The 18915-nt window shown below is 37.5% G+C and overlaps 2 protein-coding genes across 2 annotated transcripts in view; both read left to right on the top strand.

The window, feature by feature from the left end:
* Window positions 1–41: 41 nt before the first annotated feature.
* LOC107683452 (L-2-hydroxyglutarate dehydrogenase, mitochondrial-like) lies at window positions 42–507 on the top strand. The gene is made up of 2 exons (XM_016479510.1): window positions 42–169; window positions 278–507. Exons 1-2 carry the CDS (start codon window positions 57–59, stop codon window positions 471–473), a joined length of 309 nt encoding a protein of 102 aa, XP_016334996.1. The 5' UTR covers window positions 42–56; the 3' UTR covers window positions 474–507.
* Window positions 508–2515: 2008 nt separating this feature from the next.
* Window positions 2516–18915, top strand: part of LOC107683816 (son of sevenless homolog 2-like) — a 22669-nt gene continuing 6269 nt past the window's right edge. Inside the window, exons 1-19 of the mRNA XM_016479859.1 lie at window positions 2516–3329; window positions 5522–5647; window positions 7855–7986; window positions 8079–8243; window positions 9410–9616; window positions 9745–9888; window positions 9998–10108; window positions 11571–11669; window positions 11748–11875; window positions 11961–12616; window positions 12767–12848; window positions 13084–13206; window positions 13716–13828; window positions 13956–14178; window positions 14254–14373; window positions 14512–14674; window positions 14768–14885; window positions 16797–16969; window positions 17054–17170. Of these exons, the coding sequence (XP_016335345.1) occupies window positions 3255–3329; window positions 5522–5647; window positions 7855–7986; window positions 8079–8243; window positions 9410–9616; window positions 9745–9888; window positions 9998–10108; window positions 11571–11669; window positions 11748–11875; window positions 11961–12616; window positions 12767–12848; window positions 13084–13206; window positions 13716–13828; window positions 13956–14178; window positions 14254–14373; window positions 14512–14674; window positions 14768–14885; window positions 16797–16969; window positions 17054–17170 (3075 nt within the window). The 5' untranslated portion in view covers window positions 2516–3254. The remainder of the gene's footprint in view (window positions 3330–5521; window positions 5648–7854; window positions 7987–8078; window positions 8244–9409; window positions 9617–9744; window positions 9889–9997; window positions 10109–11570; window positions 11670–11747; window positions 11876–11960; window positions 12617–12766; window positions 12849–13083; window positions 13207–13715; window positions 13829–13955; window positions 14179–14253; window positions 14374–14511; window positions 14675–14767; window positions 14886–16796; window positions 16970–17053; window positions 17171–18915) is intronic.

The following is an 18915-nucleotide window of genomic DNA, read 5'->3' as shown; positions in this document are numbered from 1 at the left end:
CCTTGCTCATGTTCATAATGTATATGTGTGTATGTAGGGGTCTGCAGAGGCTGGTAATGAAGAATATTGTTTATGGAATGGGGGAAATATACAGAGGTGTGTTTACCAGTGCTCAGGTAAAGAACCTGCAGAAGTTCATACCTGAACTGAACCCCAGTGATGTCCTCAGGTACAGACACACAAACACTATTGAGAAGGATCATATGAGTCATACATAATCTCATTTATTATTACAATTGTCCTGCTTGTAAATGTTTCTGCATGTTGGTTTGTGCAGGGGGCCGTCAGGTGTGCGTGCACAGGCTTTGGATGCTGAAGGAAACCTGGTGGATGATTTTGTGTTTGATGGAGGGAAGGGAGAGCTGGGCAGCCGGATTCTGCATGTACGCAATGCACCGTCACCCGCTGCAAGCTCCTCCCTGGCCATCGCTGAGTTGATCGCAGATGAGATGGAGAAAAGATTTCAACTGTAGACATACCTCAGATGACGTTACCATAACCTTGATTATACTCTCACTCTTATACTTCAATTCAGAGTATAAAATACTTCATTATAGAATAAGTGTTACTTTTATAGTAGTGGGGAACAGTAATAATCTAAGGACATTTCTGGTGCTCTTTTCTAATGTATCTTCTGAAAATGATGCAGATTTTAGGAGATTTATTATGTTAATATGTCTTTGTAAATCTGATGATTTATGAGGAAAAAGAACTGCCTTAAAACAATGTATAAATGTATGCGTTCACTCCATATCTGAATTTGTAAAAAATAAAGCATGGTGAATTCTATTAGCTGATGGGTCTTTAAATTATCACTAATCTCTCATGTCTGAAGAAAGATATCGGGTCATTCGGAAAAAAAAAAAAAACTTCTGATTTGTGCATTGTAGAACCAGGGTTCTCATCTTTTTTTGACGCCAAGGTCTCCCATTGTCTGTAACAATATTTGAAGGCCTGACACTGCTTGTTTTTGTCAATTAAATTTCAGGATTCCAAAAATGATAGATGCTGAATGTTCTTTAAGGATCAAACTCTTTTTAACTAATGAATATACATGACTATTACAGTTGTTTGTGATTTACTTTTTTTTTTTTTACTTTAAATTTCAAGACAAAATATATTTTAAAGCTTAACATAACTATAAAAATGTATACTCTATAGAAATGCCCCTTAATATTTTTAACTTTAATATTTTATTAATTTACATTACTCTTCAATATTTTATTGATATGTGACCCTGGACTACAAAAGCAGTCTTAAGTCGCTGGGGTATATTTGTAGCAATAGCCAAAAGTACATTGTATGGGTCAAAATTATTGATTTTTCTTTTATGCCAAAAATCATTGATATTAAGTAAAGATCATGTTCCATGAAGACATTTTGTAAATTTCCTACTGTAAATATATTAAAACTTCATTTTTGATTAGTAATATGCATTGCTAAGAAGAATATGCATTTTTTTGCACCCTCAGATTCCAGATTTTCAAATAGTTGTATCTCGGTCAAATATTGTCCTATCCTAACAAACCATACATCAATGGAAAGCTTATTTATTCAGCTTTCAGATGATGTATAATTCTCAATTTCGAAAAATTGACCCTTATGACTGGTTTTGTGGTCCAGGGTCACATATCATTACTTGTCTATAAATCACACACCTCATATATCCAGGTTTTTCCTAGGTACCCTTGTTCCTCAAAGAATTTGAGGTTGTGAGCAGTTGTTGAGATTGAAACATCTTGATTTTTAGTTGTTTTAGCTTATTTTAATGCTTGTTTTGTCTTATTTAAAAGGTTTGCTGTGGGCCCCGGCCACTTGGTTGAGAACCCCTTTTTTTCTAGAGCATTAATTGCTTAAAAGTTAACTTCCAGAGTGAAAATTCTGTCATCATTTACTCACCCTCCACTTGTTCCAAACCTGTATGAGTTTCTGTCCATGTTGAACACAAAAGAATATATTTTGAAAAATGTTAGTATCTGAACAGTTGATGAGCACCATTGACTTCCATAGTAGGGACAAAATACTATGGAAGTCAATGGTGCTCATCAACTGTTCGGATACCAACATTTAAAAAAATATATCTTTTGTGTTCAACAGAAGAAAGAAACTCATACAGGTTTGGAACAAGTGGAGGGTGAGTAAATGATGACAGAACTTATCCTTTAAGTTACCCCATGATCAGATCCGTGAAGTGTGAAGTGCTCATACGTGACCATTCCGCTCTTGACCACACGGTGGCAGTGGTTGGCTGGAAATTTGGGGGATTTTTAGATTTATAGTAACTAAAATAATCAAATAATAATAAATAATATTAAGAAATAGCACTGGCAAGGGGCGACAGTCTATTTAAACTTATTTTAAGCATTTAAGATTATTCAGTGCCGTTTTCTTAAAGTCACATAGAATAGTGTCATTGTTAAAATGATTTTGGAATATACGCTTGAGCGTATGTGTGTTTATTGTGCCAAAATAAGACATCTCCTGTATGTGCTATGTTGCTGTGCTCGCTAGCGGGCGATCCCTCCCCTCCCTCCGGGCTGCGCAGATGCGGGAAGCGCGCGCAGTGAGCAGCTGTGATTACACCGTCTTAGACACGAGCGCACTACATCGGAGTTGAATCGGGACGTTACCAACAACAACAAAAAAGACACTAGCACTCCCCGAATTTTCGTCGGATTATAACGGATTCAGACATCGCTTTGGTGACTGGAATATGCCCAGCAGACGTACTCCCACAACATGACAGTCTCGCGTTGGAGAAACTCCTGCTCGCGCGCTTCATGAAGAGTCTCGAGGCCACAGAGCCGCCAGATGTGCTGCTGTTAACCGCAGGCACAACAACACCGCGAGACGAACGCCGCCTGACGACACTCAACGCCTCATTTAACATATCCCCTTCTGAGAAAGACATGACATCGGCTGTCCTGTTTGAGGAGCAGCTGGGCGAACTGCCCGACTAGCATGTGCGGCTAATTTCGGTATATGTTAGCGGCTAATTAGCGCACAAGCGCTTCGCGGGGAACCCGCGACACTCCAACGGCTGTCAGGACAGAGATCCGGACACTTTTACACTCTTTAAAACTGCTTAATTTTATTAAAAACAGTTTTTTCCCACAGAATGAGCTGCTTCACGTGTCGAAAAGCATTATTGGTTCGTAAATGTGGAAGAGTTTGAGCTTGTTTTGACTGTGTGTGTGTGCGCGCCGTAAGAGCGGATAAACTTGGGTGGTTGTTCCCGATGCAGAGCCGCAGGCATGCAGCACGACTTCAGCTCCAGCGAGGAGAACAGCGCGAGATGGCGAGGCCTGTTCGTTCAGGCGCTGCGAAAGGTACTGACCCTGTTCGGTCCGTCATTCACTCTTTTCATCATGTTTATATTAAATCTCAAGCTTAATGAGTGAGTTTTAAGGAGTATTTCTGCAAAACTGAATCTAGAGTTCGCTCCGTATGATGATTTGCACAGCTGTACGTAGTGTCTGCTTTCACACGTTCATGAAGGATGCAGCTGTGCAAGATGCAAAATATGTTTCTTTAATGTTATACCATGGCCTAAACACCATACAGTCACGGTTTCATAGTTGACACACTTTGACACGACATGTCTGGTCTAGTGTCTAGTTTGGAGAGTGCAGTTGGTTGGCTTTTACTTTTTAATAGGGCTTTACCTTTGACCAAGCAGTCCAATGTTTAACTATCATACCTTGTTAGTTCTTTTAAAAAGTAAAAATTAGACTTTGTGTGTACACACACACACACACGTTACTTAGCTATCTAAATGGGGATATTACATAGACTTATATTGTTTTTATATACAGATAGTTATACACGTTTTAATCTAAACCCACCCCTACCCCTCACAGAAAACTTTCTGCATTTTTACAATTAAAAAAAACGTTTTTTTATTTTTATACCAGTTTTACAAATGAGGACGTCCCCAAATGGAGGTTTTGCTCACTTTTGGGTACAAATTTGTCGCCAAAATATGGTTAAGTAGGCACACACACACACACTAATTTAGTTAGTTTCTTTTTATTTATGTTTGAGATTGAGGGATTCCAGGGCTTCCCTGCCAGAATAAATGACAAAATGTATTCCAGATCTCCCTTCCGTTTTGCTCTTCTCACTACTGCAAAAAAAATATCTCAGCACCATCAGGAGACTGTGGGAGCAGATGGTGTGTGTGAATGTTTTTGGTTGTGAGAGAAAGAAAAATTTAGGCTGCATCTGATGCAGAAAATTATTTGTGCTTCAAAACAAACAAATCCTTAAAAATAAATGCGAAGTGAGTGACACACTGAGACAAATAAAGAACTTTAATTATAAACAACATATTCACTGATCATTACTTAAAGGGAAAGCTCACCCAAAAATTTAAATTAATTTACTCCATTTACTCATCCACATGTCATTCCAAACCTGTATGCCTTTCTTTCTTCTGTGGAGCATAAAAGAAGATACTTTGAGAAATGTCTCAGTGGTTATTTTACAATGGAGGTCAGTAGTAACCAAAACTGGTTACCAACTTTCTTCAAAATAAATAATGCATTCTGCAGAAGAAAGTCATAAAGGTTTGGAACGTTATGAGGGTGAATAAATAATATCAGAATTATCTATTAAGTCGCTGATCTGTTCCGTATAAGTTATATTACTCATCCAAATTTAAAGCTTCAAAATGTAAATATACGGAGCATTGCTTTTAAATCTCATCCTGAATGTTTTTCACTCTGGACATACACTCACTAGCGCTCACATCTATCATTTTGTCTGCCTGCTCTCCCATTCTCCACATCAATACTTTTCTGTCTGCTACTATCATCCCCCCATCCCTGGAGAAGACAGAGGGGTAGAGTGTGTGTTTGTATCTGCATGTGTGTTGTGGGGTCCCAGTAGAGTAGCTCTCAGTGCCTAATGGAGGACGGCATGTAACCAGACACTAGAGCAGAGAGCACAAGCCATCTCTCATCTGTGTATTTGTGTGTGTGTGTATGTGCTTGCATGCATTTGCTTTGTTTTTGGTCAGTATTTCACAGTTGCACTGCAGAAGGGGATTAAACCTGTGTTCGAACCTGTGCTCACCTTTAACCTTTCACCCATCATAACACAAATGCTATTTTTTATTTGATTTGAGACTGCTACTGTTTGCAGTCTCTCTCTGACTGGTTTTGCCACACTACCTGAACAGACTGCATTCCTATTTCAGGACACAGCCCAGTAAGTTGGGAGGGGGATAAAATCGGAAAGAGCTTTTTTTTTTCTTTTCATTTGTCCACCAAACTGAGAGCTGAGAAGGTGTGTGCGTGTCTGCATATCAGTGTGTGTATGTCAGATGATGTCATGTTGCCTTTGCAACAGTGTGTCTATAAATCTGTGAGAGAGCTGTAATCGCAGACCAGATTTTTTTATAACTATTTATTTTTATCGTTTTTTTTTATGTGCATTTGTCTTGGTGATACCATTCAAATGCATCCGTGATTCAGTGTCACAGTGAAGTTATAACATTGCTATGTTTTTATATGTGCAGGTGCAGTTACAAGTGCATCCAAATCTGTCGGCTAAAGAAGACGCACTCCAGCACATTGAGGCGCTCATACTACAGCTCCTGAACAAGCTGTGTGTTACACAGCCCAGAACAATAGCTGATGTCGAGGTTAACATAAGTACACATCAGGGATGGGTGGTGTTATGACATACTGTATGGTGTACTATGGGAGAAGTGTGTCAGCTGGCTGCAATTGTGCTATACAGATTTATATATTTATGCTAGGGATGTGCGATTATGATGATTTGATCGTGGACGATTAAAATATCTCCACTATCTGCTTTTGAAGAAATATTGTACTATTGTGCTACAGCGCACATTCTATCAGTTGCAGTTCTGGCACCTCCGTCTCAATATACTGTACAATGCAACATAGATTCACATCAAATGTTAACTCAGTGGTAGAGTTACACTCACGGGACACTGCTCACAAAAGTACATTATTTGCATGTGCTTTAAAGCCTTGCCAGTTAAACATTTAATTTGTGTGCTGTTCTGACATGAACACCTGAAGCACGTACACATTAAAAAAGCCTGTCAAACAGCACCTGATAACTGGACCAAGTTATATTTCGCGTCTGATTGCGCTAATGCTGTCAAAAATACACAAGGTTTACATATAAACACAGTTTGTTATGTCTAAAGTGAAAGTAAACAGTTGAGAGAAAAACGGCCTGTACATTAGATGCGTGTCTTAAAGCGACAGTACTAAACCATAGACTGTAAAAAAAAGATGGACGACGCGTCTCCTATTCCTTCCACTATAGAAAAGTGAAGCCAAAGCTTCTCAGTATGGCTGCTGCCATCTTGAGTAAATGACGTCATTTGGAGCCCGAGTCTGCGCAGTAGAGATTCGTTTGGAGCCAGAGTCTGCGCAGTAGTGTCGTGAGGTGGAGCCGCGGTGTCAAACTCCCGCAGACCCAATCAACCATAACGACGCCCCATTTTTATAGCATCAAATTACTAGCGAAAATCAAACTTATCACAAAAACGAACAATTGAACGTGTATCAGCGCGATAACAACTACCTTAAATTACCAAAACCATCTTTCGGAAAATTGTATTGGAAGCGTAATTAATTTTTTTATTTTGACTTAAGTCCCATTCGTTTTACATGGAGAGGGCGGGGTTTATGACCTGTACTGCAGCCAGCCACCAGGGGGCGATCAAAGAGCCCGCAGCTTCACTTTTCAGGACGTGCACCCGTACTAAACATGCTGCCCGATTGTCATTTAAAGGGATAGTTCACCCAAAAATAACATTTCTGTCATTATTTACTCACTCACATGTTGTCCCAAACCTGTATTAATTTCTTGTGCTGAACACAAAAGAAGATATTTTGAAGAATGTGGGTAACCAAACAGTTGCTGGTCCCCATTGACATTGATAGTAGGAAAAAAAATACTATGGAAGTAACTTGGGACCAGCAACTGTTTGGTTACCAACGTTCTTCAAAATAACTTATGTTCAACAGAAGAAAGAAACTTTCTTTCATTCAGGTTTAAAACAACTTGAGAGTGATGTATATTGATGTATATAGTGTTTTATTTTTATATTTATATTTGTTAATTCAGTTTCTTGAATGCTACTGCTAAATACACCTACTGTACCTGAAAAATAAAGCTCTGTATGTTTTATTTGTATATTATGTGTATTTGTAATGTGTATCTTTGTTCTTTTTAATAACAGATAAAATAATGACAAAGATTTTTATCTTCGCCTACTTTGGCCTAAATATCTTCCATTCTTTTTTATTTTATATTTTACCTTATATTTTAAGTATTATATTATATTTTTATTTAAATATTTTATATTTTAAGGCTTTGTTTTTAAAATAGGGAAATTAGGCTTTACTGCTCAGACAACTTGCAAAATAGTAAAACCAACATGAAGAATCGTGATGAAATCGTGAATCGTGATATTCCTTTAAAAAAAAAAATCGTGATATGATATTTTTGCCATATCGCCCACCCCTAATTTATGCTGCTATAAATGGGTATGACTGCTTTACATTATTTACATGTGACAGTGGAGATACATGGAGGAATGTAAAATTACAGATTGACGTGTGTCCTAAACAGTCAAGACAAGGAAGGTTTTTTTTTTACTAAAGCGTGCAAATTGCATTATATTCAGCTGATGTAGCAAACTAGCTTCAAATGAAGCTCATCCAGTCAAAATCTCTTACATTTTTATAAATCATATATTTTTTATGAATATAGTAAAATCAAGAGGTAGCCATGACCCTGACTACTACCTGACATAGTTAAACAGTTGATCAGTTTTGTCACCTTTGGCTTGATGTGTAATCACAGGATCGTGTCCAGAAGACGTTCCCGAATCCTATCGATAAATGGGCCATGTCAGACGCTCAGTCTGCGATAGAGAAGCGCAAGCGAAGGAACCCGCTGCTGCTGCCAGTCGATAAGATACATCCACTACTGAAGGTGCGAAAACTTCAAACACATCGTCAATATTCACATACTGCTAGCTAGCACACAGAGTAACATGCATCTGTCTTTTTTTTTTATGTGTGCAGGAGGTTCTGGGTTATAAAATCGACTATCATGTGTGTCTGTATATTGTTGCTGTGCTGGAGTACATCTCAGCCGACATCCTCAAGCTGGCTGGAAACTACGTGAGCAACATTCGACATTATGAGATCAGCCAGCAAGACATCACTGTCTCCATGTGTGCTGACAAGGTCAGAAGTGTGTGTGAGTGTGTATGTGTGTTTAAAAAGTTACTGATTCGTTATGTCTGCATAAATAGTTTTTGTTTCTTGAAAGAATGTTACGAGTGAAGTTATTGAAGAAATTAAATAAACAGTGATGATACACATTTAATTATGACAGTTATTACAGCTGTTTCTTTCTAATGTGTCTGAAACATGAAGGAGAAAGACCTTCTTAATCCCTAATTAAATGATAAATTAAATCAAGATGGGCAGTTAATTAAGAAATGGTAATTAAGTAATTATAATTCTCTGTTACACTAAATTTAATTTAAGTTCATCAAATCTGAAGCCTGCAAAATATGTTGACACTGGCACTAGGGTCTAAATAATCTTGATCAAGATTAAAAAAAAATCTAATTTAATATACATGTGTTCATCTGTTAAAGGGGTCCTATTATGCTCTTTTACAAAGTCTTGATTTAGTTTTGGGGGTGTACTACAACAGACTCTCATACTAGGTTGTTCAAAAAACACATTATTTTTCTAATATTTCACATTATTACAACACCTCTCTACCCAGTCTGGCATGAAGTCCCATTCGTCGATATTTGTGATAGTTTTTAAAAAGTGATTTCTGTTAAATAAAATATCTCCTTTTGAAGTGGACTTTGAGCTTTGTAACTTTGCAGATCTTTTTTATACTCAAACAGCAACATTACAGACTAACTGTAAGTTGAAAAAGTGAAAAGCATAATAGGACCCCTTTAAGTTCCAAGAAATGTTGTTTTTATTCATTCTGTTTTCATGTTTCTTCTTCTTTTTTTTTTTTTTTTTATACTGTGAGACAATAATATCGTTATCTTAAAACCAAATGATCTAAAGTTTTGTGAGGCTCACTGACCTTGACACATCATTATGGTCTACAATATCTGTTATATTATTATGTTTATTATTGTTCTTGTTGCTGTTATTTTCAAATATTTATTTTATGCAAAGCTGCCCTATTCCATTATACTACAGAAATAAAAATAATAATGAAAGATTATTCTGAATTAGTAGGTCTGAATACCACGACCAATAAAGATTAACTACATAAATTATAGTGAATAGTTGTAGTTGATTTTAATGTATTAACAGTCCTAGTATTGCTTTTGTGTGTGTGTGTGTGTGTGTGGTTGTGTGCGCGCCTTCAGGTGTTAATGGATATGTTCGATCAGGAAGAGGAGATGGGGCTGGTGTCTCAGAGTGTAGAGGAGGTGTCTTCCTCTGGTGTGCTCACATATGATGACCTTGTGCGTCTGGAGATCGCTGAGGAGCGTCAGTATCTGCGGGAACTCGATCTCATCATCAAAGTATTCCGGCAAGCCTTTACGTCCAATAGCAAACTCTTCTCCACTCAGGTGCGTTCTTCTGACCAATCAGAACATGAGCTAATGAAAATAAGCATTCATACTGGCAGGGATTCGCTGTTTGCTTTCTCTTTATTATCATTTATTCTCAGTTTTCTCTCTGCCTGCAATGTGTGTAGGATGTGGATCTGGCATTCAGTAATATTCTAGAGGTCCACGAGTTAACGGTTAAGCTGTTGGGTCTTATTGAGGATGCCGTAGAAATGACAGCTGATGGGAGTCCACACCCACTTGTGGGCAGCTGCTTCGAAGACCTTGCTGAGGTACAGAAACTCAAACACTCATGAGAGTCCAAAAATGAGAAATACCGTTGTGTATGATGTACATTACTGTGCTGTTAGAAATGTTTGTGTGCAAATCTGTTGTGTACAGGAGCAGGCGTTTGATCCCTATGAGACACTCTCTCAGGACATCCTCTCTAAAGAATACTGTCAACATTTCAACACTCTGATGTCCCGCCCCACTGTTGCTCTGTACTTCCAGGTCAGCACCAACACCTGCCTGATTGGTTCATCTTTTTTTCAATCTTGAATTGTTTTTTGGAAGTTTTAAAGTGAAAATGAAAGTGAAGTGACATGTGGCCAAGCATGGTGACCCATACTCGCAATTTGTGCTCTGCATTAACCCATCCAAATGCACACACAGAGTAGTGAACACACACACACCATGAACACACACCCAAAGCAGTGGGCAGCCATATTGCTGTGGTGCCCGGGGAGCAGTTGGGGGTTTGGTGCCTTGCTCAATAGTCTCACCTCAGTAGTGGTGGGTGGAAGAGAGTGCTGGTTATTCACTCCCCCCACTGACAGTTCCTGCCAGACCAGAGACTCGAACCCGCAACCTTTGGGTTACAAGTCCTACTCTCTAACCATTAGGCCTTGAGTCATGACTGCCTGTGTCATGTAACCAATAAATTGGTGAGATTAAAAATCTATAACATTTTGTTGAAATTCAAAATAAAAACAGTTTTAAATGCTTAATTTTAGAGTGAATTTAGGTTTCACAGCATTATAATGCACAGTATGAAAAATGGATATTAATTTTGAGATTTGATAAAGATTACATTTAACAGTGTTATTAAATTACTAACATATTGTTACAGCAATGATAAACTAAATGGGGGAAAAAATATGTGGAAAGAAGCGTGCATAATTAAATATCCAATTTCAACAAATACTAATAAATTAAAGTAAATAATAATATTGGTTGATAGCTGGCAGTGTTATTTTAGTATTATTTATATGCTTTTTTAGTATTTATTCATATTTGAATTAGCTTTACTTATATGTTTTCAATTTTAATTTTAGGTTTAGTTTAAGTTTTAGTAATATTGTTTTGTGCTTTTTGAATATTTTTGTGTAGCTTTGATTTAAATTAGTTTTAGTAATTTTAGTCCTAAAACTTATTTTATTCCAGTTAGTTGCTAAGACAGCATTTCTGATTTTCAGTTATCTTTTTTAAGTTTAAGTTTTTCATCTGATATTTTCGTTTTTTTAGTTTTTGTTAACAATATCAACACTGATAATTGATATATACCTAATAAATTTAAACCTGTTTAAAAATAGAAAATATCTCCAGATACTGAGGATTGTTTTTATTTTCTTTTTAAGTTTCAAACTCCTTTATTGATCAGTTCAATTGTTTTTGTAGAGATATTGTTTTTATTATGTAGGTTAGTGTTGCATGGATCAGTTTCAGTCATGTTTGCTTCACTTTTATCCAGTACAGTGCCTCTTAGAAATTACTCTAACTGAACTTAAGACAACCTGTTCTTTCTTTAGTTGAACTAGGAAATTATATGTACTACATTTTGAAGGCAGATAATACAATGTAAATAGAACCTTTTGGGGACAGGGAGAGGGAGGGCGGTGGAATCAAAGCCTTCATCTCTGCAGGCATGAGCTCAGATGTTCTGTCTCCTGGGGTGTGTTTCTGTGTGTTTCAGTCAATTGCAGAGGGTTTTAAGGAGGCAGTGCAGTATGTGCTTCCTCAGTTGATGATGGTTCCCGTTTACCACTGCATGCACTACTTTGAACTGTTACAGGTAAACACACTTCACTCAATCAGTAACCTACAGCTGGGTAATGTGTTACTTAAGGTTTGTGTATCATTGTCTCTGTAGCAATTGCAGGAGTGCAGTGAAGACCAAGATGACAGAGAGTGTTTAAAACAGGCTCAGACTGCACTGATCAACCTACAGTGCAGCATTGAACGCATATATGCTAAACACCAACCACGGCGCAAACAAGGGTAATGCAAACACCAGGGTTTGTACACCTATATGTCTGTACTAAATCCCATTTTCATTTTTCATTCTTGTGATTTTCTCTTTTAGGGAGCCACTGTATCGGTTATATAGTCGTGCGTCTCGCAGCAAGCAGGCAGCAATAAAGCGTATGAATGACATCCAGAGGTGTATTGATGGCTGGGAAGGCAGAGATATCGGCCAGTGCTGCAGCCAGTTCATCATGGAGGGGGCGCTCCTACGGACCGGAGCCAAACACGAACGGCACAACTTCCTGTTCGATGGCCTCATGATAAGCTGCAAAGCCAACCAGAGCTCCAGGTTGCCGGGAGCAGGCAGTGGGGCGGAGTTTCGTCTGAAAGAGAAGTTTGTTTTACGCAAGTATCGCATTGTAGATCGTGAGGATTCACCAGATTTTTGTCACGCATTTGAGCTGGTGGGCCGCGAGGAAAGCAGTGCCGTGTTCAGCGTGCGTTCAGCGGAAGAGAAGAGTGCATGGATGGCTGCGCTGGTCACGCTGCAGTACCGGCCCACTCTGGACCGCATGTTGGACACCGTTCTGCACCGCGAGGAACAAGCACAACCGTTGAGGTTGCCGTCACTGGACATCTACCGGTTTGCTATACAGGATTCTGAGGAGAACATAGTATTTGAGGAGGGAGCGCAGAGCAAGACTGGAATCCCCATTATTAAGGCCGGGACAGTTGTCAAGCTTATTGAGAGACTGACGTACCACATGTATGCAGGTACAGAATAAAACACTCCTTTAGATCTAAAGGTCTTTAAGAAAGAAATTCAGTCAAATGTCACCAAGCCTTTGCCTACTAGTGTGTTTCTTTGATATTTGTGTCTGTCCCTGCATGCCATTATAAGTACTGTTCTTCTTTTCCACACAGACCCAAATTTTGTGCGTACGTTTCTGACTACATACCGTTCTTTCTGTAAACCACAAGACCTGCTCACACTACTGATTGAAAGGTAAAGCACACATACACTTGTGTCACACACATGTTCAGCTAATGAGAAGAGAGGAATTCTGTTAAATTATTCATAGCGCTGCCATCACTCTAAATGCCTGCATGTCCATCAGGGAGTTTGTTGCATTTACACAACTTAACATTGTTTGCTGTTTCTTGTTGTGTTTCCCTTTCATGTTAGGATGTACAGTATATGCATGCAATTTAGTTTTACTTGTTTCCCCATGATGCTTCAGGATTGAGATTCCAGAGCCAGAGCCATCAGAAGCAGACCGAGAGGCACTCTGGAATGGAGAGCAACCAATGGCAGCTGAGCTTCAGAGATTTCGCAGAGAATATGTGCAGCCTGTCCAACTCAGGTAAAACACACACATTCTCATTCGCCAAGCACACTCGTGCATGACGCATTCGTGATATTATCACAATTTAAAATAACTTTTTTCTACTTGAATATATTTTAAAAATGTGATTTATTCCTGTGATGGCAAAGCTGAATTTTCAGCAGCCATTACTGCAGTCTTCAGAAATCATTCTAATATGCTGATTTGGTGCTCATAATTAGAAACATTTCTAATTATTATCAGATGAAAACAGTTGTTCTGCTTAATATTTTTGTGGAAACCGTGATGCTTTTTTTTTCAGGATTCTTTGATTCATTGAAGCTTCAAAAGAACAGCATTTAATTTAAATTATTTAAATTTCTATTTATTTTTTCTTTTCTTTTTTTTTTTTGTAAGACTCAACCATTCTGTTGTTGCTTTATCTTGTGCTCATTTCAGTCAGTGTCACCACACCACAGTCCTGCTGTCCATCAGTTCTAATAGTGTCTGTGAGCACGTCGGTCTGATGTCTGTATGTGTGTCTTTAGGGTTCTGAATGTATTCCGTCAGTGGGTAGAACATCACTTTTATGACTTTGAGAATGATCCTGAACTCAGCTGTGGACTTGAAGAATACCTCACCAGCACCACACAACTTAGAGGTACGTACACACACTAACATTTCTGAATGTGCATGCATGATGTATGAGCATGTAGATCTTACATATACACATACTCAATGAGACAAACACACATTTAGAGACTGGTGTCTAATATTCTGTTTTTCAGGTAAATCGATGCGCAAGTGGGTGGAGTCTATCATCAAGATCATGAGACGGAAGAAACAAACTCAATCTAATGGCATCAGTCACAACATCACCTTTGAGAGCCCACCTCCTCCTATTGAATGGCACATCAGCCGTCCCGGGAGCATTGACACCTTTGATCTCATGACCCTTCATCCAATAGAAATTGCTCGTCAGTTAACACTTCTAGAGTCTGATCTGTACAGGTAAGCCAATCAGAACTATAAGCATATGTTAGGATAACCGTACATTGACTGACTATTGTACATTTGTGTACATAGAGCCGTTCGTCCATCTGAGCTGGTAGGAAGCGTTTGGACAAAGGAAGATAAAGAGAAGAATTCTCCCAATTTGCTAAGGATGATTAGACACACAACCAACCTCACACTGTGGTTTGAAAAGTGAGTAACTATCTCATAGCCAACTGCATCATCTCCACAAACAGTACAACACATTTTATATTGCAGAAAAGCATCATCTCCTATCTTGATGTTATAAATTCTGTAAGTAAATTCTTTGTTTCTCTCTCTGTCACTCAGGTGTGTAGTAGAGGCTGAAAATGTGGACGAGAGGGTTGCTGTATTCTCTCGTATTATTGAGATCCTGCAGGTGTTTCAAGAGCTCAATAACTTTAATGGAGTTTTGGAGATTGTAAGCGCCATTAACTCAGTACCGGTGTATCGTCTCGACCACACGTTTGAGGTGACCTGTTCATTCATTATGCACTCACAGTGTGAATCAGAATAGTAATTGACCAATAATAATGGAATATGTGGTTTTGTTGTGTATATGTAGGCCGTGCCTGAGAGGAAAAGGAGGATTCTAGAGGAAGCTGTTGAACTCAGTCAAGATCATTTTAAGAAATACCTCGCCAAGCTCAAATCCATCAACCCGCCTTGCGTACCTTTCTTTGGTAAGAGAAAGAGCTGCTTTGTAACAAACTAGCGTATATTTACAAAGTTTGGGGTGGTAAGGATTATTTAATGTTTTGGAATAAGTCTTGCTCACTAAGGCTGCATTTATTTTGCATTGCATTTATTTTGTCTAAAAACACAGTAAAAACAGTAATGTTGTGAAATAGTATTACAATTTAAAATAACTTGTCTGTTGTTATATATTTTGAAATGTAATTTATTCCGGTAACACTTTACAATAAGGATCATTAGTTAACATTAGTTAACTACTTTAGTTAAGATGAACTAAGAATGAACAATACTTCTGTTTCCCATTCATTAACTAGACTGTGGCGGCCCTAATCTGTCCCGCCACAGTTTCATAATAAAGCGAAGATATATTTATACTTATAACATAAAAGTTTTTTAACGTTGTGTTTCTCGCCATTGCTTTGGCAAGTATCGGTCAAACGAATTAAAACCGAAAGCGTAATATGACTAGTTATCAAGTCTGTTTGCGCTGCTTGTTTCAAAGTGAAGCGCGCACATTGCGCAGCGCACGCGATCGGCTCGTGATCCGGTGTTTTCCGCGTCTCAGAGCGGCTCCGTTCACAGTGAATGCAGTGAACTCCGTTATTGAATGTGCTGTGCCTGTGAGTTTAGCGCGTTTGGGAACGCAACGGCCACCAGTTATACATAATTTGCATAATTTTCAACATTTTAATGGGCAAATGTTTACAGTATTTCATTAAATTAGTAATGTTTGTAAACCTGTTTTCACAGAAGCTGGAGTTTTCCGCCCAAATAAAAGTTTAACTGAAGTTTCTGCCAAAATAAAAGCTCAAGGGTTTATCTCTTGCAAGCATGGCCTAAAATTAACAGACACGCACAGAGAAAATACTGTACAAGTACAGCAAGCTCACTGTTCGGAAGAAAAATATAAATATTGGGGTTGGGGTTTATATGAATGTATTTCTGAAGGGAACTGACTTCACAAAAGTTTCGATGGCATTTTTTCCCCTCTTATCATTGCTGATCCATAACCACCACCTGCTGTCAGAGAGTGCATTTGCGTTCTCATTCAGACTGTCTGTTTTTGTTTCATGCAGGTTTTATCTTTGTTTGTGTCGTGATTAAAATGCAGTGGTTGGTTCTAAGGGTTGAGTCTCCTTTAAATTTCAAGAACAAGTACATTCACCAGCTTTTTTCTTTTACTTTGCAAACTGAACCTGTGTTGGAGCTCTTAATTTTGAACTCTCAAAGTGCACCAGATTTATGAATTTAACTTTTAAAATGTACAACATTTTCTTATGGGGGAGCATGCCCCCGGACCCCCCTAGAGGGATCGAGGACCACCCACCACAGTCTCACAAAATCCTGTGGGAAACACTGCTTCTACAGCATTTGTTAAAAGTTGTGCTTGTTAACATTATTTAATGCACTGTGAAATAATATGAACTAACTGTGAACAACTGTATTTTCATTAACTAACATTAACAAAGATTAATTAATACTGTAATTAATGTATTGTTCATTGTTTGTTTATGTTAGTTAATACAGTAACTAATGGAACCTTACTGTAAAGTGTTACCTTTATTCCTGTGATGGCAAAGCTGAATTTTCAGCAGTCATTACTCCAGTCCTCAAAAAAGTTGTATTGCTTGATATTTTTGTGGAATTAAGTTCTTGGATGAATAGAAAGTTCTAAAGAACAGTATTTATTTCAAATATAAATCTTTTGTAACATTATGAATGTCTTTACCATCTATTTTGATCAGTTTAATCTGTCCTTGCTGAATAAATGTATTAATTTCTTTCAAATAAAAAAAATCTTACTGATCCCAACATTTTGAACAGTATTGTGTGTGTGTGTTGTGTGCGTGTGTGTGCGCATATGTGATGTTTCCTGTCTGTTTGCTCTGTGTATTCAGGTATCTATCTGACTAACATTCTGAAGACTGAAGAGGGAAATCCAGATTTTCTAAAACGTGATGGAAAAGAACTGATCAACTTTAGCAAAAGACGCAAAGTAGCAGAAATCACTGGAGAAATCCAGCAGTACCAGAACCAACCCTACTGCCTCAAAGTAGAACACGATATAAAGGTTTATATGTTCATCACTCACTCTCATCTGTTTCCTCTTCCTCCGTCTAGTTCTTATGTGTTTAAGAGATTGTTTGTCTTGTAGAGGTTTTTTGAGAATCTGAATCCAATGGGAAACATGAGCGAGAAGGAGTTTTCTGACTACCTGTTCAACAAGTCTCTAGAGATCGAACCACGGAACTGCAAACAGCCACCTAGATTTGTGAGTTTTTTGTTAAAAACACTGTCTATATATAAATATATATGTCTAAATTTATCATTTTTAAATAATTAAAAAAAAAATTTGTTTACTGACAACAAATTTATTTATTTGGCAGTAATGTTGTTGTTGTTGTTTTTTTAAGTTTATAGTTTATTGGGTGAGGTTGGTTTATTTATTTATTTATTTATTTTTGACATTTTGGCTTAAATTAATACATTTTAGCTTGTAATTATTAAACAATTAAATTAAATTAATAAAAAATAGTAAGAATAGTAGTAATAATAATAATAAAAATCTCACTAATCAACTGGACATTTGTTGGAAATTATTTTTGTGTGAAATATTTTCTAAACCTATTTTCTATGTATACAGTTCATGTTGATGCTTATCATTTAGACGACAACTGACTAATTTTTGAAAATCTGTAGATTAGCACATCCCTATTACAGATCCACGGCTTCTTTCTGAACAGTGATGGTACCAGAAGGAATTCTTCAAGAGATTAATCTCTTGAGATGAATATAATGGAGAGATCATGTGTTGTGTTGTGTTTTCACTGTGTTGATGAGTACACTGTAAAAAAAATTCTGTAGTTTTTACAAAATAATTTTGGCAGCTGTGGTTGCCAGAATAATTTTGTAAAAAATACAGAAAAACTGTAAACACATTTACGGCCAAAAACTGTAAATTTTACAGTATAAAACTAATTTACAAACAAGAAAATTTGAATGTAAACCAGTAAATTCAACAACGCACACTGCTATTAAAATCTGTTTTGTACCTTTAACATACTGACAACCACCATAATAATGCAGGTGGTAAAAGAGAAAGCCACATGAAGAATCAAAGCTCATCACAAGTAGCTTCGCCACAAGCAGAAGTATATACTAATATATAGAAGGTGCACAGAGTCATTCATGCAAACACAAAACACCATCATGGTAACACACATGATACTTAAATAATGCATTAAACTTTCATTAAACAACAGAAGATGTAACATAAAGCCCAAATATACATAACTAATAACAAAAACTATTAAAAAAACATGATTATTTAAACAAAATACTTTCAAATGTGGAGTGTCATGCAGGAAATTCTGGGAATATCAGTTTACAGTTTTTGACTGTAAATTATACATTGATTTGTTATTTTTACTTCATTAACAGCATTTTACTGTAAAATTACATGAAATGTCTGGTTAGATATTTTACAGTTTTTCCCTGTATATAGTACGGGAACTTACTGTTAACCTATTAACAGTTTTTTTTCCGTAGCGTTTTTACGAAATTATACAGTTAAAATTACACTTATTTTTTACAGTGTAGGGGTGTAACGATTCATCGATATGGATCGATACATCGATACGATGTCTGACGATACGATGCATCGATGCCACACGTAAAATATCGATATATGTAGTATAAATAGGCACCTTTGTTTTGGCACTGTCCACATTTTCACAATGTCTGTCTATGCATTACCGCCAACTCGAGCATTCTCGTGAGCATAAAAGATGCTCAGGATTGTTTGCTGAACAGTTGAGCGCTGTGTGAGAAGTTTTCTGCGCACACATCTGAAGCACACGCACGCACACAGACAGCCGCGTCTACACCGTGCGAATACTAAATTGAGCTCTCTGCCGCTTTTTTGTGCATGGATGAATAAATACAGACAAAATTACATAAAAATGCGCGTTTTGGCGAATATCCTAGTAAACACAGTCGGTTAGGCATATGTCTTAA

This window comes from Sinocyclocheilus anshuiensis, unplaced genomic scaffold, assembly GCF_001515605.1.
Source record: "Sinocyclocheilus anshuiensis isolate Anshui unplaced genomic scaffold, SAMN03320099.WGS_v1.1 scaffold413, whole genome shotgun sequence".
Taxonomy (NCBI): domain Eukaryota; kingdom Metazoa; phylum Chordata; class Actinopteri; order Cypriniformes; family Cyprinidae; genus Sinocyclocheilus; species Sinocyclocheilus anshuiensis.
Note: the sequence above shows the minus strand (reverse complement) of the source record. Positions and strands in the feature narration are given on the sequence as shown.